Below are 17,016 nucleotides of genomic sequence, written 5' to 3' on the forward strand. Positions count from 1 at the left end.
TTAACACATGCTTTACATTTGTGATTCTGCACAAATCCCTTGAAATGTCAAAAGGCTTCAACCTACCAAATAGGTAAAGCAGTTTTTAAAATTTACTGGAGCAAGCAATGTTTCCTTTCATTTTGCTTTGTATCAAGTTGGAAGATACTATTTCTTCCAATTTTACAAATGCGTAGCTAATAACACCTCCTGTACCATACCTTAGGTAAAGTAAAAACAATTTTGCAGAGCTGGAATGGCTTTCTGATTAAGGTAATAATCTTTTGTAGAGTACACATGGATAACAATATTATTCTTTCTGCAAACTAACTGCGGTATGAAAGAATAGTTTTATCCCTTTAATTCTTATTCTTTTCGACATAGGCTTCCCTGCACTAGTCTACAGTGACGATTGTTAGCATGTGGTGGGCTACAATATCATCTACCAGCATTAACCTATGACCAGACTCTTTGTTAAAACTAATGAACACCAGTAGGGGCTCTATTTTATAGTGCACGTTCCCCAAACTTAAACATAGAGAACTTCCCCCTATATTTTTACTTAACTATTGAAACGACTAAAAAAAAAACCAACATAAAATGAACTAATTTTTTTTTTTTTTTTTTTTTTTTTTTTTTTTAGCTCCATGTTGGTTCTAGCTTGCACTGTATGCATTTGTGGAGAACTATTAGAAATGTTCTTTTTTCTTTGGCTGATGATAAAGTCAAACATATTAAAGTCTTTCTCAATTGGCATTTTTTAAACTGTCTTTATCCTTTGCAGTGTTGAAAATGCCAAATTCTCCTTACCTTACCGTCAAAACCAGTGGTTCTGTCTTTTTAATAAAATTTTTCTGTGAATAAAAGAAGCAGAATTTTGTCCAAAAGGACCAGCAACTCCAGCAAATTGGAAACAGTTACAGCAATTCACAGTTTTAAAGTAAGCACACTCACATGCCACATCTTTTTACTTTATTCCCACTTGTTATCCATTTATGTATTTTGTGTAACCCCAGAGTAAAGGTCCTCTCTGTGTATTTTTGCATCTTGCCAGAAAACATTCTAATTTGTTATAACAAAAATAAAATCAGAATTTCACAGGAGCTTATAACCACATTTTACAGCACTTCCTGATCAGTTGTAAGGAGGCTGTGGCTGTGAAAAGGCTGCAGGACTTGGCCTATTAACTAATTCCACTGTAGATTAGTACATATGTTGTTTTTTATTTGGAAAACAAAGCTTCCCTTGAAATGCATTTTAAGGTCACCTAATTATCAGGCAAATACCAGTTTGCTGCCCTGAAAAACTCCCCTCTTCCTAATAAATTCATGTTGTTTTCATTGAGTCCCTCTGATTTTGCTTAGTGTTAGTTGGCTCAAATGTCAAAAAAAAAACAAAAAACAAAAAACAAAACAAAACAAAACAAAAACCCCAAAAAACAAACAAAAAAAAACCCAAAAAACAACAACAACAAAAAAACCAAAAAAACAAAACAAAACAAAACAAAAAAACAAAAAACAAAAAAAACAAAAAAAACAAAAACAAAAACAAAAAAACAAATCAAAAAAACCCTGTGTATGATAATCAACTAATCAAAAGTACTATTTGGAGTCAGCTGAGAATACCTACCCAAATTTCAAGCAGCTATTGAGCAGAGCAGAGACCAAAAGCCAGCTGCATTTGGCTTCTGTGGAGTCTAAACGTGTTTTTTATTTGGGGCTGTGACACGTGATTTCTGTTTGTTTGTATGTTTTGCTTTTCATTTTACAAAACTAACTTCTAGAAAGAATTCTTGCAACTTCTTAACGGAACAGATGGCTTTCCTGACGGTAATGGATTGCTCTGCCTTCCCCTAAGGCACAGCAATCACCTTTGACACCAGCAACCGTAGGTAAAGCAGCAGAAGTTAGGACAAAATCCGGCTTTTAGAGGGACGTGTTTACCTGTTAGTTTTGCAGCTCATGCTGATGCTAGATGTGCAGCTAAAGCTTTTTGCTCAGCTCCTCATTTACTCATTCCTCTGCTGACAGGGGCCGGGGTGGAAAGTGATGGGTTTCCATGGAGAGCCGCGTGGTGGGGGCAAAAGGAGTTTAGAATCAAATTACACAAAACTAGGCAAAAGCGGTCAGTGTCTGCTGCTCCCCGAATTTAGGCAAAGGCTGCTCGGAGCGCCTGGCCGGCGCGGCGATGCGGAGAGCCCTTCACGCCGCGGTGCGGCCGCTCCCGGACGGGGCGGGCGGTGCGGAGCGCCGTCTCCCGGGGCCGCGGCGGGGCCCGGCGGGGCTCGGGAAGGGGGGCCGCGGCGGGTGCCCGCCCGGGCGGGGCGGGGCGGGGCCGGACGGGACGGGGCCCGGCGCGTCCCGCCCCGTGGGGGCGAGCGGCGGGCGGGGGCAGCGCGGTCGCTGCCGCCGGGGCGCAGCTGCCCGCCCGCCGCTGGGCGCTGTGTGCGCGCACGGGCCGCGCTGCTGGCCGCCCGCGCCCGCACGGACGGACGGACGGACGGACGGACGGACAGAGACACGCACACACACGCGCGCCCCGCCGCCGTGCGCTGCGCATCCCGCGCCGCCGGCGCTGCCCGCCCGTCCCGCCGGGACGCGCTGCTCGCGCTCTCCCGCAGCTCCTCCGCGGGCGCCCCGCGGCGCTCCCCGCTCGGCCCGGCACGACTCGGCACGGCCCTGCGTGCCGTGCCAGCCGGCGTCCCGCGGGCGCGGAGCCGATGGCGCTGGGAGGGAGGATGCGCCTGAGCCGCGTCTGCTGCGTGTTCTACCAGCTGTGCGTGCTGTCAAGCGGGCTCGGCGCAGGTAAGTGCCGCCTTTCGCGGGACGGGCCGAGCGGGGGCGGCCTCCGCGCCTCGCCGGCGGTACCTGGTCATTGTTAACCGCGCCCGCCCCCCGGGACCGATGGGTGACCGGACCATGCGCGCCTCGGCTGTGAGGGTGCGCCGCGCTGCGCTCCTCTGTGCGAGACCTGGTTTCCACAAGCAGCCCTGTCATCTCTGCCGGCTGTGCTGTTCCTGGAGTGTGAGATGAATGTGTAAATAAAACTGTTTCCTGTCTCAGGCTAGTGTAGGTTGTATGTACTCAGGTCTTTGTAAGCGTAATGCTGGCATGCTGGGCTTCGGTTGTATTGTGATGTAGAGAGTGTAGGATATGCGGACATCAGTGGTGAGTGATTATAATTCAGGTTCATTATATGAATGATCATGATATACAGCATGTGCATGCAACTGCCACTTGTACATGCAGCCATGGTGTGCGTGTGTGCATGTTTGGCCAAACTTTGGGAGGCCAATGGGTCTTGCACAGCATGCTGAGAAGAAGGTGGACATTTTCAAATTTGTTCAGATTTTCCCCAGGACTTTTTTTTCTTTTTTTTTTTTTTTTTTTTTTTAGCTATATGAAAAAGTTTTTACTTGCTCTAAATGATGAAGGGTTTGTGCAAATTTCCTTGCATGGAGGTGGTGATGAAAAGGAAGAATATCCTACCAGCTACTGGTACAAACATAGCTTCTGCCCAGTTTGGGGTCTGGCTTTCTCTCAGTTCTGCAGGACCTTGGTGTGTTCCAGACGCATCAACAGGCACAGACACATCTAGCAGCTGGGCCCCCTGCCGTGCACAAGGACAAGATGAAAGGGACGAATGAACCCCACTGTGTTTTGTGTGGCATGCTTGTAGGTCTAGGAGTCAGAAGGACCATCTTGTGGTGGGGCAAAGGGTAGCTTTTTGCCAGGCACTGGATGCTGCTTGGTGGTCCACTCATTTAAAGCATCTGCTGGATTTCCTGCAGGTCTCCATGCGTCAGAAGAGACTGAGGAGTGGGAGATCGTCTTCCCTGCGCTGTGGAGCCCGGGCCAGCAGGAGCCGGCGGGTGGCAGTGGTGGTGGTGGGGGCTGCAGTGTCGACCCCAGTGGTGGGAACCGAAGCAGCACTTTCAGTGCCCCAGTCACACCTAGCCCAGTGGCTGGCAGTTCCCGAGAGGTGCGTTCAGTCTCCTCCTCTGTGGACGGGCAGGCGCAGGCTGTAGGGGAGGCAGCAGAGGAAGAGGACACTGAGGATGAGTATGAGTCTCAGGAGTTTTATCACTGGTCCCCCCTGCCCCAGGGGTCTGGCGCTGCCTCTCAGTTGCCAACACCACCATCTCCCCCACCACCACCTCCAGTCGAGGATGGAGATGAAGTGCTGCTGAGGATCCCAGCTTTTGCTCGGGAGCTCTACCTGCTGCTCAAGAGGGACAGCCGCTTCCTGGCTCCTGGCTTTGCTGTGGAGGAGCGTCTCGGGGGTGAGGGCAAAAGTCCACCCAGTGCTGCACAGTCGCAACCTGAGAGAGCTTGTTACTACAGTGGTGCAGTCCTCCGCTACCCGGGCTCCTTCGCCTCCTTCAGTACCTGTGGTGGACTGGTAAGGTCATCTTGCATGCACCTAGCTAGCACCCAGGCCTCCATCCAAGTCTCTGCTTCATCTGTTGCTTTTAATTCCCATTCCTTTCCCAAGGTCTTCTTTATTTCATAGCATCTTGTGTCCTACCTCTGTACCTAACCTTGTTTTTTAGCGATTTTCCTATTCATACTCATAACATTTCTCAGATGCTAATTCTGCCTTTAGCCTGTACAATTAATCCTATTTCCAGATGCATACTTTTCTGATTGTAGATTTCCGTCTTCTTACACCGTCCTTTCTTAAACTTTCCTTGTCTCTATCTGCAATTTTATCTTCTCTTCAATGAGTTCTGTAATTAGATATCTCCATGCTCCCTCTCTTTCTTTTCTCTGTCTCATTATCTCTCCTGCAGTCCATCTGTAATCCATTTGTTCTTCATTCTCATCCTGTATTCTAAAGTTGTTTCCCTCATTTGTATTATCTTCCTTCTGCATCTCAGTTTTCAAAGTGTTCTGTCTTATCTATTTCTACCAGATTTTACCAGTGTCTCCTTTTTCCTTTTCATTAGTCCTTTGTTTTCATCTCTCTGGCCTTTTTTCTCTGCCTCACAGCTTCCCATATGTGGTACCTGTAGATACTTAGAATTTGGGACTTCTTTCCTTTTAACTGCTCTGTAGAAGAATGCAATGAGTATGTTCTCAGCAATCTTAGTACAGTCAGACCTTTTCAATTGTTGTTACTTCTGTGGCATACTTCTCTTATTTAAAACAAGCTCCCCTTGCCATTATTTCTGTTGCATCAGTCATGATTTTTACCAGATAAAGAGAAGAACTGACAACAGCAGTGATGATCCAAAGAGCTGCAATCCTAAGGTACTCCTAGGGGGATGGAACGTGTAGAAATAAAAAAGTTTACCTGTGATGGTATAGAATGCTGGCAGAACCTAAAAAAAGCCCCAATTATTGCTTCTGTTATTCTCAGCTGGGGCCTTTATATAGCATCATAAATGCACATTCTTGCAACACTTCACAGAATTTAGAATATAAAGAGTAATGGTGCTAGAGAGGGTTGATACAATCCTTGGGTTTGGGTGTAAATCATCATTTTCTTGTATTTCTTTCTGAATTTTAGCGTCTAACTTGCTCCATTGTTGATTCATGAAGATAGGCCTTTTTATTTGTATGGTCGTGAAGGGAAACCAGGTAAAATGTGGACTGCTTATTCGTGTGCCTGTTAGAACTTACTCAAAAATCAACACAAACTGAAAATGGTGGATTGACACCAAATAAAATATTTGTCTGCACTCCTGCAAAGTGAAACCACCAAGTTTCACACAACTCTTAAGTGGTTGGCATCTAGTTATTGATATTTTGTCAGATTTTCCAAAGCGTGGTGGTAGAATTAATAGTGGAGAAAAATATTGAAAGTCAGTTGATGGTGGTTTGAAAACAATTGGGTAAAAGAGTTTTGTGTTCGTGAAAAGCATTTGACTTCTGTGCTCCTTCTTATTTTGAGAGTTTTACTTCTGTATTGGGTAAAATTAGGTTAGAAGATCTTTGTAAAGAAATTGGTGGAAATAATTATCACCTTTTTATTATGTCTTCTCAAAAGCCATGCACATCATTGCATGTCTGTAACATCTCTGATTTATTATATAAATTGAAATTCACTTTTTGGATAGATCCCAGTTTTTTAAGAGCGCCATTAGTAATTCTTGATTCTGTTAGACTTTACTAGGAGTACCAGCTTACCCAAAGCCTTTGGCCATGCATGTGTGCAGATCATGTTCCCCATCCAGAAAACTGCAGCTGAAACATTATAAAAAATTATTCTGTGTATCTCAGATAAAATTGGCAACTGTTATTGATGTTGACTGGTATTTTCATGATCCTCAACTGCGCTGTCCTGTTTGTGGTGAAATAGTTAAGCAGCTGTTCTTCCTGAGAGTGTTGCTGTGTCAGGCATAGTTAAAAAAATTGCACAGTGCTATTATGTCAAAGTTGTCATAACAAATCCTAAGCTATTTGTCATTCTTTATTCAGTCATTGCTTGGGCTCTATTACATATGCAAGTTGCTGAGTTTCCAAGAGTATTGAAAAAACATCCTTACATGTGTTGTATATTCCACCCTGTTTCATCTAGGCCTGACCCTGAAAATGGAGCCAAGCAAGTATTTCAAATTACATTTTCTTTTTTTCAATATGTAAAATAACATTGAAACTTGTCCTCACAAATATTTTACAGGAATTGGAATTTATTTTTTCATTTTAAATATAAAGACGTTTAAGGGAAAATACAGATACCTTAGATATACTCTCATTTCAAAGCCTTGCAGACCTTGGGCTAGGTTTAGTAAGCTACATACACTTTGGAAGGTCAAATGTGGGCTAATATGCATCTTAGATTACACCATTCTGCTCTTCAGAAACAGCCTTTTGGTGAGTGTTCTTATGACAAGGAAATTAGATGTAGCCTGACAGACAGCAGTTATGCCATGCAGCAGAAAGGGGGAAGGAGTGTAGTGGTTTGGCCATCAGTGCAGAGAAAGGTCATACCTGGCAGTACAGATGTATGGCTGCTGTTGTGGTACTGCATCTTCAATAAATTAGAGGCCTTAGGTGAAATTGTTGTGCCATCCACATAGGATGCTGGTATCAGTTCAAGTTCTCAAGGCACAGAAATCTGACATGCTAGTGATATTCAGGAAATAAGGAAAAAAAAAGTCTGTGTAGTAATCAACTTCTATACACAGAAAGGAGGACAACATTAAAGCTTCCCCATATTATTTCACAGTTCTTGAGAGCTTCAGAGTGTGTTTTTTCTTAAGCTGCTCATCAAGAACCAGTATATGATGGGTAATAATAATTGGGCTCCTGACATACTATGAAAGTAATGCAAAAATACAAGTGAGAAATGAAAGCTGTACTCCTAGATAATTACTAACCAAATTTTGACTGCAAGCATTAAGGAGTGTCTTCGTTTAGGTACTTAATCTTGACAAACGAAGCATAGCTCTGTGGTTATTTTCTAATGAATCTGAAGATTGGAGATATGCATGGACTATCTAGAAACTTCATCGTGATGACCTTGGTGCAGTCTCAGAGCTGACACGGTCAGTGGTGAAAGTCCTCTCCAACTCCTTGGTGAAACACTTGTGGATCACAAGTGCTTAGATCTCTTCGAAGTTCAGTGGGATTTACTCTGAGTACATTTTGGGATTCTGCACTGATGCTCTGAGAAGATGAATAAGGAGATGTTTCCAAGGATGTTCCCATCTGTATGCTGACTGCCTATTTCTTCTTCATGCTTAGCCAAATACCAGGATGTAAACAGTCCAGCTGATGCCAGTGAGACTGTTCTTCTGAAAGTGATGAATTGCAGAGCTGGACCATTAATTATTTAAATGGTTGTTTCTTCACTTTGCTTTTGTTCTGACATGACATTTGAAATAAGAAAAAAATTGTGTCAAAGGTCGTTGAGCGGTTTTAATTGGGTCTGGTAATATATATAAAAATATATGGTAATTTTTTGTAGCATGCTGTAGGAGAAATTTACTGTGGACTTAGAATTAAGAAATCAGACTGCTGGTTCTTTATCTACTGCTAGAATGAAAGTTGAAGTAGTCTCACTGCTCTTCCCACAGAGTGCTGTAAACATGGTAAATATGTGCTTTATCCCCTCTTCATTTCATTTTAAAAAGAAGGGTATTAGTGCAATTTTTTCTCAGTAATGAATTCCTTAGGTAGTACTCTATGGCTGTGTACTGATTGCAGGGAGTTCCTCAATGTTCCTTCTTTTTTTGACTGAAGCAGTCTGCAGTAAATAGAGAACAACTATTTCTGTTTACACTGAGAAAGGATCTGAATGGCTTTTTATTTCTAAAGCATTGGGGTATGCTTACTCTGTCAGGAAGTGCAAACAGGAGCAAATGTAGACAGGCAGAATGGACAGAACAATGAAGCTTCTTGCTACTGTGCTGCTCATCTCAGCTTCTTGCAGGTTGTCTAGCAGAACATCTCTGAAGCTCTACCTAAGAAAACATTGACATTTTTGTTAATTTACTGGAGAGGAGATTTGGAATTCATCTGATTTTCGCTGGATCTTAAGACAGTGAATCAGGCAATAGCATATTTATAATTCTGATGAATCTGTGTATAATATTATTTGTAATTAAAAGTAATATGCACTTTCACAGTGACTTGAGTTGGAACAAACCTTAGCATATCTCCAGTCCAGGGAAGAGCTCTCTCTACAGAAGTGTGTGATGCTTTTATTAGGCCTCATTGCCAGTAAAAAGCAGGTATTTAAATGTCTGATCAATAGTTTGTAGACAAGTACTTCACCTAAATTGCACTATCCAAAGCAATGCTGCCAGCATCAGCAAAAGAATGGATGACACTTGTTTTGTGCATGCAGAAATGTGCCAAGTATCACTGGAGAACAGCATTTCAATGGATATTTCTGATTTTAATGTCCTGCTTTTACAATAAAACAAGTAAATAAGGATATGAAAAACATATGTGCCTTTACTGGCTAATGAAACGGTTGTATAGTGCTTCAGTAAAATTTGAAAGAAACCTGAAGCAGCTGTACTGTACATGCATGGCTTTTTTTACTTCTGACACAATGCTTGTGAAGAATAGTTTTGAAGATGAGTGTTATTAACTACTAGTAATTGAATGACACATGATGGATTAAAAATATTTTTGACTTCTTAGGATGTTCTAATTTCACATATCCCTTACATTCAGGACACTAGGGCTTCTGGAAAACTGGAATTATTATTTTGTACCTCTCCATTGAAGATAGTCTAACATTATAGTTTGTCTCAGAACAAGCAGAATGAAATTGGAATGAACAATAGTAACAAAATCCATCAGGAAGTTTATATTTTCCTAAAATTTTGCACACAACCACTTTTTGGGATAGGATTCAGCCTAAGAAAAGGTTAAATCTGTGTTTTGACATATTTCTTCCTAGACAAGGATCTTAACCACAGTGTATCAATATTTTATATGGGAAAAATCCCAGTGAATATAGCTTTTAGTTACACTTCCTTGTGATTCCTGCAATGAGGGTAATGCCTGATATGACAAGTATACTTGGATTTTTGGACAGCTCAAACAGCTGTACCGAACTTCTACGTTTTGGTTGCACAGCTTTCAGTGGCAGTGTAATACTTGACCTGCTGGAACTCCTTTCCTGGCATAGGATCTGATGGATTGAGGATGAATAGACTGCTTGCATGTGGTGTGTGCAATGAGTCTGATTGCTGTGCAGTAGACATGCAAGCTAAAATCTTGCTTTTGTGAGTATGCCTGCTTTTGTCCGCCTCTGGGAGCAGGTGGTCCCAACAACTCATACATTTGGGCTTCACATATTGCCCTGGGAGGCTGTGCTGTTACAGAGTGTGAACTCCTGCTGTAAGATCCTGAGACTTCAATAGACCTCTTGCTTCGATCAGGCTTGAATGCAGCTACCCCATCACACATCCTGAATCATGCAGTGCCAACATGCAAGCTGAAATGGGTTAAATACCCAGCCTTTTGTCAACCAAATGTAGAGTCCCTTCCTCCCCACCTCAGTGACCCTTGCAGTTACTCATCCGTATTGAGTAACTTCCACACCAGATGCTTTCCAAAAGAAATTTGAGACAATTACGGCTTCTTTTCTTCTGCTGGTAAGCATTACAAAACAGAGATCACCAACAATTTTTTCATAAAAGGGTAAAGAAAAGAGAATGTTAGCGGTCTTTATGGTCCATATGATACATACATGTGAAAGTTTGACGTTGCAGAAGGAGGATTATAAAATTGAATAGGATTATCCTTACAGGCTGCCAGGGTAAAATTAAATACACACTCTCTTCTATTCACCCAGCTTCCTGGGATCCTTAAATGAAGAGAGAACAAATAGAATCAGTCTGTCTACTGTTTCATTACGGGTTTGTTAGAGAAAGGAAACTTTACTGAGAGGGACAGAAATAAATGTGTGAATGAGGGTACTCTATGAGTATCCCATACTGAGAATTCACAGGTTCAAAAAGATTTGCTTTGTTGACTTTAAGGTGTGCCTTATTTATGTTTTAAACACGTTTATATGGGCAATTTAAAATCTGTGATCAGTATAAATTGGTGAGCAAGGTAGGGTATGAGTGGAAATGGTACAACTGAAAGCAGCTTTGCTCTGGTATGAAAGTGTTTTGAGTATTTTTTCCTCAGGAAAAAAAAAACCACACAAAAAAACCCCAAAAACAAATCAACCAAAAAACCAAGCATCCCTGGGAAAATAAAGCATTGGACAAAACATTAGTGGTTTCTACCTCTGCATTAGGTTGGAGAACTAATGAGATGTGGTAGTGCCCCTTGATGAAGGAAGCCTTTCAATATCTGTGTTGAAACTCATCTGGGTAGTTCTTCCTGGATTTACATGACAGTGGAAGGTGGGAAAGAGGAGGACAGCCAGCTCTGCAGGAAGTCTGGTTTCCAGCTGGACAAAACAAGTTGTTTACGTGAGGTTACTGTGGCATGCTTAGGCAGAGGCACATCTGCCACATTTTTGCCTCCAGCCAAAGCTTAGCTGCTGTGCTTGTAATTTCTCTGTTATATTTAAATCTCTTTGTTAAAATATCACCTTGAAAATCTAATGAAGCAGAGCTTTGCACACAGTAGAGAAGCCTAGGAGAATGGAATAAGTGACTGTGGCCAGCTGAAATAACTGGCATATATGTACATGCAAAACACTATTAACGCTATTAACAAACTTGCTGAACCAGGAGTTAATTACAAACAGAACTATTAAATCTAGGTTGTAGGGTGGGGTTTGTTTTGTTTTGTTTTCTTTCTTTTTAATAAAGGAAAGGAGTGCTGGAGATGGCATCCCTTTAAAAGTTTTATAACTGTCATTAAGTGCCATAAACCAGCAAAGATCGGCTTAAAGATAAAGGAATAAACCCTCTTTGTTTTGATTTTCCCTTCTGGGTCCCGGTGCTGCAGTTTTTTGCTATTCTTCTTTATCTTCCTGGATGAAACATCTTTTGGTTAGATTTTTGTTTTGTGTATCTGAGAACTCTTCCTAATTCATAGGGAGGATAAGTCTTCTAAACATAGGAACAATATTAATGAAGATCTGAATGATTTAGAAAGTCAGGTTTGACTTAGGCCAAGGCAACATTTGAACTGTAACGATCCCTGTTTCCTTTAATATTAAACACTGTTGCCTGGTATGTGACATTTTGGGCCACCATGCCTCAGAGCATGTGGTAATGATTCTTTTCTTCTTCAAAGAGCTATCCTGCAATCATGCAGGTGCTCTGTCCTGAGACAGGTTTGATTTGTGATTCCAATCCTGCTTATAATGGCCTGCTTTCTTCCTAAAGTGCTTAGTTTCAGTACAAATACTTCCTTTGCAATATATTTCTGAGTGATAATTACAGATGAGAAGTACACTCTCTCCAGAGTGGCTTTATTAAAAAAAAAAAAAAAAAAAAAAAAAAAAAAAGAGAGACTGCTGTGCATGACCTGAGATCTCTACCTATTGTAATTAACATAAAAAATTATCAATGTTATTTTTCAGGATAGAGAAGTGAGATGGTAAATCAGAAAATCTGGCTAATTCCTTTAGTTAAATTAGTAAATTAGTGACATTTTGGCCTCCTGATTTGATGTTAACTGCTTTAAAAAGGCAGAGCACTGAGTGTCTTCCAGCTACAACTGCTAATGTTAATGAAACCAACATTTTCTTCAGAACATGTATCCCTGGCTTATATATCTCGTGTATCTGCCAATTGTTTCTTTGCTAGCAAATGAACCAGGATTCTTAAAAGAACCAAATGTTCTCCATGTTGCAACCCTTGTAATATTATGTTAGAAGGACTGTTCTTTTTCTTTCTTTTTAAAATGTTTTCTTGCAGGAGTGGAGATTATTTTTTTTTGTTAATGATGGATTGTGACAGGAGAAAAAAGAGCAGCATCCATGATCTCCATGCTAAATAAGATAAAAATAGGGGGAGCTGGGAAATAGGGGGAAAAGCCCAGAGAAATCATTAGGTGTGTGAGCTGTGGGATTGATGGAAGGTGAGAATATTCAAGAAGTCTGTGAAAACAAATGGTCATGTACAAGTAGTATTCAAATGGTGAACATACCTCTTTGCTATGTGTTGAGGAGAACTACCTCAATAGAAGAGACTGAGACAAAGTTATTTGGATTTGTGGCTGAATTAGGTGTTTGCAGAAGTTTTTCTGTGGAGTGTGTCCGAGTCCTTCCTTGGTTTATTCAGATCTCTCAGGTGACTTCAGGGATATAGCAGGAGGGCAGGTTGGTTTCTCCTTGCAGAATCAAAAGTGTAGTGGAAATAGCATGAAATACACCAAGCATGTGCATGAGCATCTGTGTTACATTGCAGATCCAGACGGTAGTTGATCAAATTTTTATAAACCAATAACCCAAAACATCTCTATTAGTTTTAAGATCAGCTGTGCATCTGCAGTTCATTAACAGTTCAGTTAAGCTTTTGTTGTTAACATGTCATTGCCTGGACAGTCTGGTGTTCTTGTTTATTTTTATTGCTTCTCATATGCCATCATAAATAAGCAATAAGTGTTATTTGGAAGGGAAAGATGAAGACTATTTCTAGTGTTAATTTTAGAACAGTTGATTTAGAATGAGAAATCAATCTCCTAACATTAGCTGCTAATAATACATACATCTGCACGTAAGTGAATAGAACTAAAATTTTTTTGGAAGCCTGTGCTGTTGAATGTTTTTCTTGGGTCTACCAGTACTTCAGTCAGAATTATTTTCTGAATGAGTTTTGCATCCAAAAATGTAGAAATGTGCCCAAAACTGACTTGTGAAGTGATTTAGTTTCTGTGTGATTATCTTCCAGCAATTGCATATGCTTGTTTTATGATCTCAGCTGTGCTACCTTATGTTCTCATTAGATGTCAGAAGTGTAACTGGGTCAAGTCAGGGCAAGCTTATTTAGATAGCAGCAAGTTAAGGAAAATACAGATATTTTTGCATATGATGTTAATTTGTCTGGGGACGAGTTCTTATGCTTCAATACAAAGTAAATGTCCTCTTATGTCCCTCTAGGTTTCAGGAGATGCTGGGTGGGAGAAGTGCCCAGGTGATGGCTACAGCCATTATAGTAATGCCTCTTCTACATAAAATGATAAACTGTTCTTCAGATGTGCTTACAATTTGGAGTGGGTTTTTTTCCTTTTTTTTTTTTTTTTTTTTTTTTTTTTTTCTTTTTCCTTGGTTCTGTGGGGTTTTTTGTAGTTTTTTTTGTTGTAGTTGGTTGGTTGGTTGGTTGGGTTTTTTTGGTTTTGTCTGATTAGCCTGGCAATTGGATTATAACCCTGAAAACTCAGATGTAACTTTGCTTCAAGGCACGTATGAAGTTGGCTTTCTTCTGGAACTGGGAGACAGGAGATAAAGGGGACATCATAAGGGACTCATATTCTCTTTAGTTATAGTCTTAATTTTCTTTTGAAAAATACTCTTAAATGTGAAGCTGTCTGTATGTGTTTCTGTTGTAAGCTGTGTGTGAGACTCTTCCAATTGGCACAACTTTTGAAAGCTGAGAATTGACAATCTTGTTGTAAATTAGGAGACAGGAAGCTGCTTAGGAGATTTTGTGTCTAAGTAAGAGATCACCAGTCTCGTTTGTCTGTTTGTGACATCAGTGGACCTCACCTCAAATATTTATTTAGAAACACATGGGGATAGTGAATGAGTTTAAAGTGAAAGACAGTGTATAGAGTATAATTGATGCAATTAGGTATATAAAATGCTTTGTTTTCCAGTTTTTGGCTGATAATCCTAGCACATTTCTCTTTTTCTGTCTGATTACTTGTTTCTTCAGTAGTAACCTATCTAAGGAAGCATAATAATAATAACAGCACATTTCTTTGTTGTCTCTTTTTTTTTATATATATATTTTTTTTATTTTTTTTTTTTTTATTTTTTTTGCTTCCCAGACTAAATTATTTGCATTGGAAATAATGGAAGGAAATAATTCCTTTCTTTTCTGTTTCATGTTGGGTAATAAATCCTTTGCTTATTTCATGTAACCAACTTTGTTTAAAAGTGACCAGTCAGACTGATGGTACTTAGTCCAAAATGCTAATGTCAAAACTCCATTCTGATCACCATTTGTGTTCTCATGCCCGTTAAATCAAGCTCTCTAAGTTAAAAGAATAAAAACCTTTATCAAAGTTTGTATTTCTTCTTTTGTTTAAATAATAATTCTTGAAAAATAATTAGATACTGTACCTTCTTTCCTAAGAGTAGCAAAGCTTTAGTTTCTTTGTGCAAGAAAAGGTAAATTGATATTTTTTTCCCTCAAAAAGGGAAAGTAGGGTCTAGGTTTAGGAGTTATAAGCAAAAAACCTGCATAGTTTAGAAAAAAAGAATTTCAGTTAGGAGTCATAGAAGAGTATAACTTCTATATATTTTCAACTTTTTAAAACAATGTTGTGGGAGTCTTTTTTATTTCTCTTAAAGCTGTCTGGTTTGGATTAATGTAATTCTAGATAGAGATATAAAAGCCCTAAGCATAACTTTATTTTGTAGAAGGACTAACTTTATTTGTTGAATTGTAGTTCTATATCTATAAATTTATTTTATTTTCCTTTCTTGAATTACTGTTTTCCACAGTTAGTAATTTTGGCAAATTGCAAATTTGAGTGAAACTGAGCTTCATGGAGTGTTGCCTTGAATTAAATAATGTTTAATAATAGGAATAATAAGAACAATTCTGCCTCTCTGTCAGAAAAAAAACCAAGATAATGGAGTCATGGATGGATATTTCAGTAAGGATTAGCAGAGATTGAATTTCTCTGTGGACAATCATGGGCAGGTTTTGGAACTGTGCCATATCCTTCTGTGGCTACCATGAAAGCACATGGGTTTGAATAATGGTTACTCATGGGTATGCAGTATTTAAGTGTTTTACAAGGATGAATCAATTTAAGCTTGGATCCCTTGTATTGGTATTCTTGGTATTAGTCTAGGTGTTTTATCTAATGCAGATTTTGGTTGTTGATATTTCCTGTTTAACCTTCTGCAGGGGACTAGGTGTAGAATGCTTAGTGCTCAACCTTTGTGTATTATTATATTTTTCTTCCATAAAATACTGTTTCAGATTCTGATGGGATAAAATCCAGGCTTGCTCTAAAGAAATGAGTTTAATGCTGTTTCATTAGCTAAAGGTATAGCACTTTGATTCATACTCCAAAAGAGTGGTTTTTAGTCTTACCACAAGAATCGCTGAAGTTACTCATATTACACCAAAATGTTCTAAGGGAACATCTTTATGAGCACTGAGTCTTTAATTGCAAGGATTTTTCCCTTAGGTGACATGTTTCCATAGGTGTTGCTTTTTCTATAAGTAGTCATGTTTAGATGTGCAAACAGTCTTTCTTGGACAGTATTAATAAGTACTCAAATATTGTTGTGAACTAAGTGATCTGAAATATCACTAAACCAGCTCAATGTAAAGAATTTTTAACTTAAGTTTTATGGAATAAAGTTTTTAAAATCCTGGCTCACTTTATAGAAGCTCTTGTATTTATTCTGGAAAGCATTATGGCTGGGTTTGTGACTTTTATTTTTTTTAACAGTAAGTCAGTGGTTGTGTTCCATTTTATATAGCATGTACTTGATGAACAAAACCAAATGATTGTTAACATCATGCATTAGTTAGTTAGGACAACATGATGGTCCCAATTTGCAGGTTAGCTGGCTGCTAGGGTTTTTATGTAAGTTCTTCTTTGAATTCTACTAGTAAAGGGATGTGTCAGGCTGGTTCAAATATAATTGTATTCTGCTTTTCATTTTGATTGTAGTTTATTTTATTGGCCTATACTAGTCATCTGTGGTTGGTTGAACATATTGCCCCAGCATACTTCTTGAAGCAAAATAAAGTAAGGCTTTTCAGAACATTTCAGGCAACAGACAGGAAGAATTTTATTCATTTGTCAGTTGGTGCATGCACCAACAATGAAGTTGCAACCACAAAAAATGTATATTTAATACAGGATTATACTCAGGGCTAAAAGAATATCTTTTTCTATAGTGCACAAGCAGTTGGTATTTTTTATTTCTTCCTTAGGTTTAGCAGCCGTGGTAGTTGGTTAATGCTTCCTTTTGTAATGGTGGTTAGTTTTTTTTGTTCATGTGGAAACTGTGCTTGGACCACAGTCAGCTCTGATCATTGTGTTTTTAATGAACCAAACTGAAGACATGGCCCTTTTATTACTTCCAGCTTCTTGGAGCATATGCCTACATGAAAACGAGAACTGAGAAAAATGAAAAACTAATTCTGTAGCCCTTGTAAGGACAGATCAAAATATGAAACCTGAAGACCAAGATGCTAGGAGACCACTGAAAGAACTTTCATTAATAAAAAAGTTTCTGTCTGTAGATGATAATTTAGAACTGTGAGAACAGAAATTTTCTGTGTTCTTTTAGTAGAATTTTAATTATTTCTGAGAGAGTAATAGTGATTTTTTAATGCAAGTGAAGAGGAGTGAGTTAGGTGGGCAATTTTTTATTTTTGCATGAACAATGCTTTCTAGTTGTCTTCTCTTTAGGAGCTCTAGTCCATGCATTAATTATTATTTTTAAATAAATTAATTTTCTAACATA

At 39.6% G+C, this 17,016-nt stretch overlaps 1 protein-coding gene across 1 annotated transcript in view; it reads left to right on the forward strand.

Moving 5' to 3' along the window:
- Positions 1 to 2,641: 2,641 nt before the first annotated feature.
- The window catches only part of ADAMTS19 (ADAM metallopeptidase with thrombospondin type 1 motif 19), a 134,148-nt gene continuing 119,773 nt past the window's right edge, over positions 2,642 to 17,016 (forward strand). Inside the window, exons 1-2 of the mRNA XM_056514510.1 lie at positions 2,642 to 2,783; positions 3,770 to 4,380. Coding sequence (XP_056370485.1) covers positions 2,699 to 2,783; positions 3,770 to 4,380 — 696 coding nt within the window. The 5' untranslated portion in view covers positions 2,642 to 2,698. The remainder of the gene's footprint in view (positions 2,784 to 3,769; positions 4,381 to 17,016) is intronic.

Source organism: Oenanthe melanoleuca, chromosome Z (genome assembly GCF_029582105.1).
Source record: "Oenanthe melanoleuca isolate GR-GAL-2019-014 chromosome Z, OMel1.0, whole genome shotgun sequence".
In the NCBI taxonomy this organism is placed as follows: Eukaryota; Metazoa; Chordata; class Aves; order Passeriformes; family Muscicapidae; genus Oenanthe; species Oenanthe melanoleuca.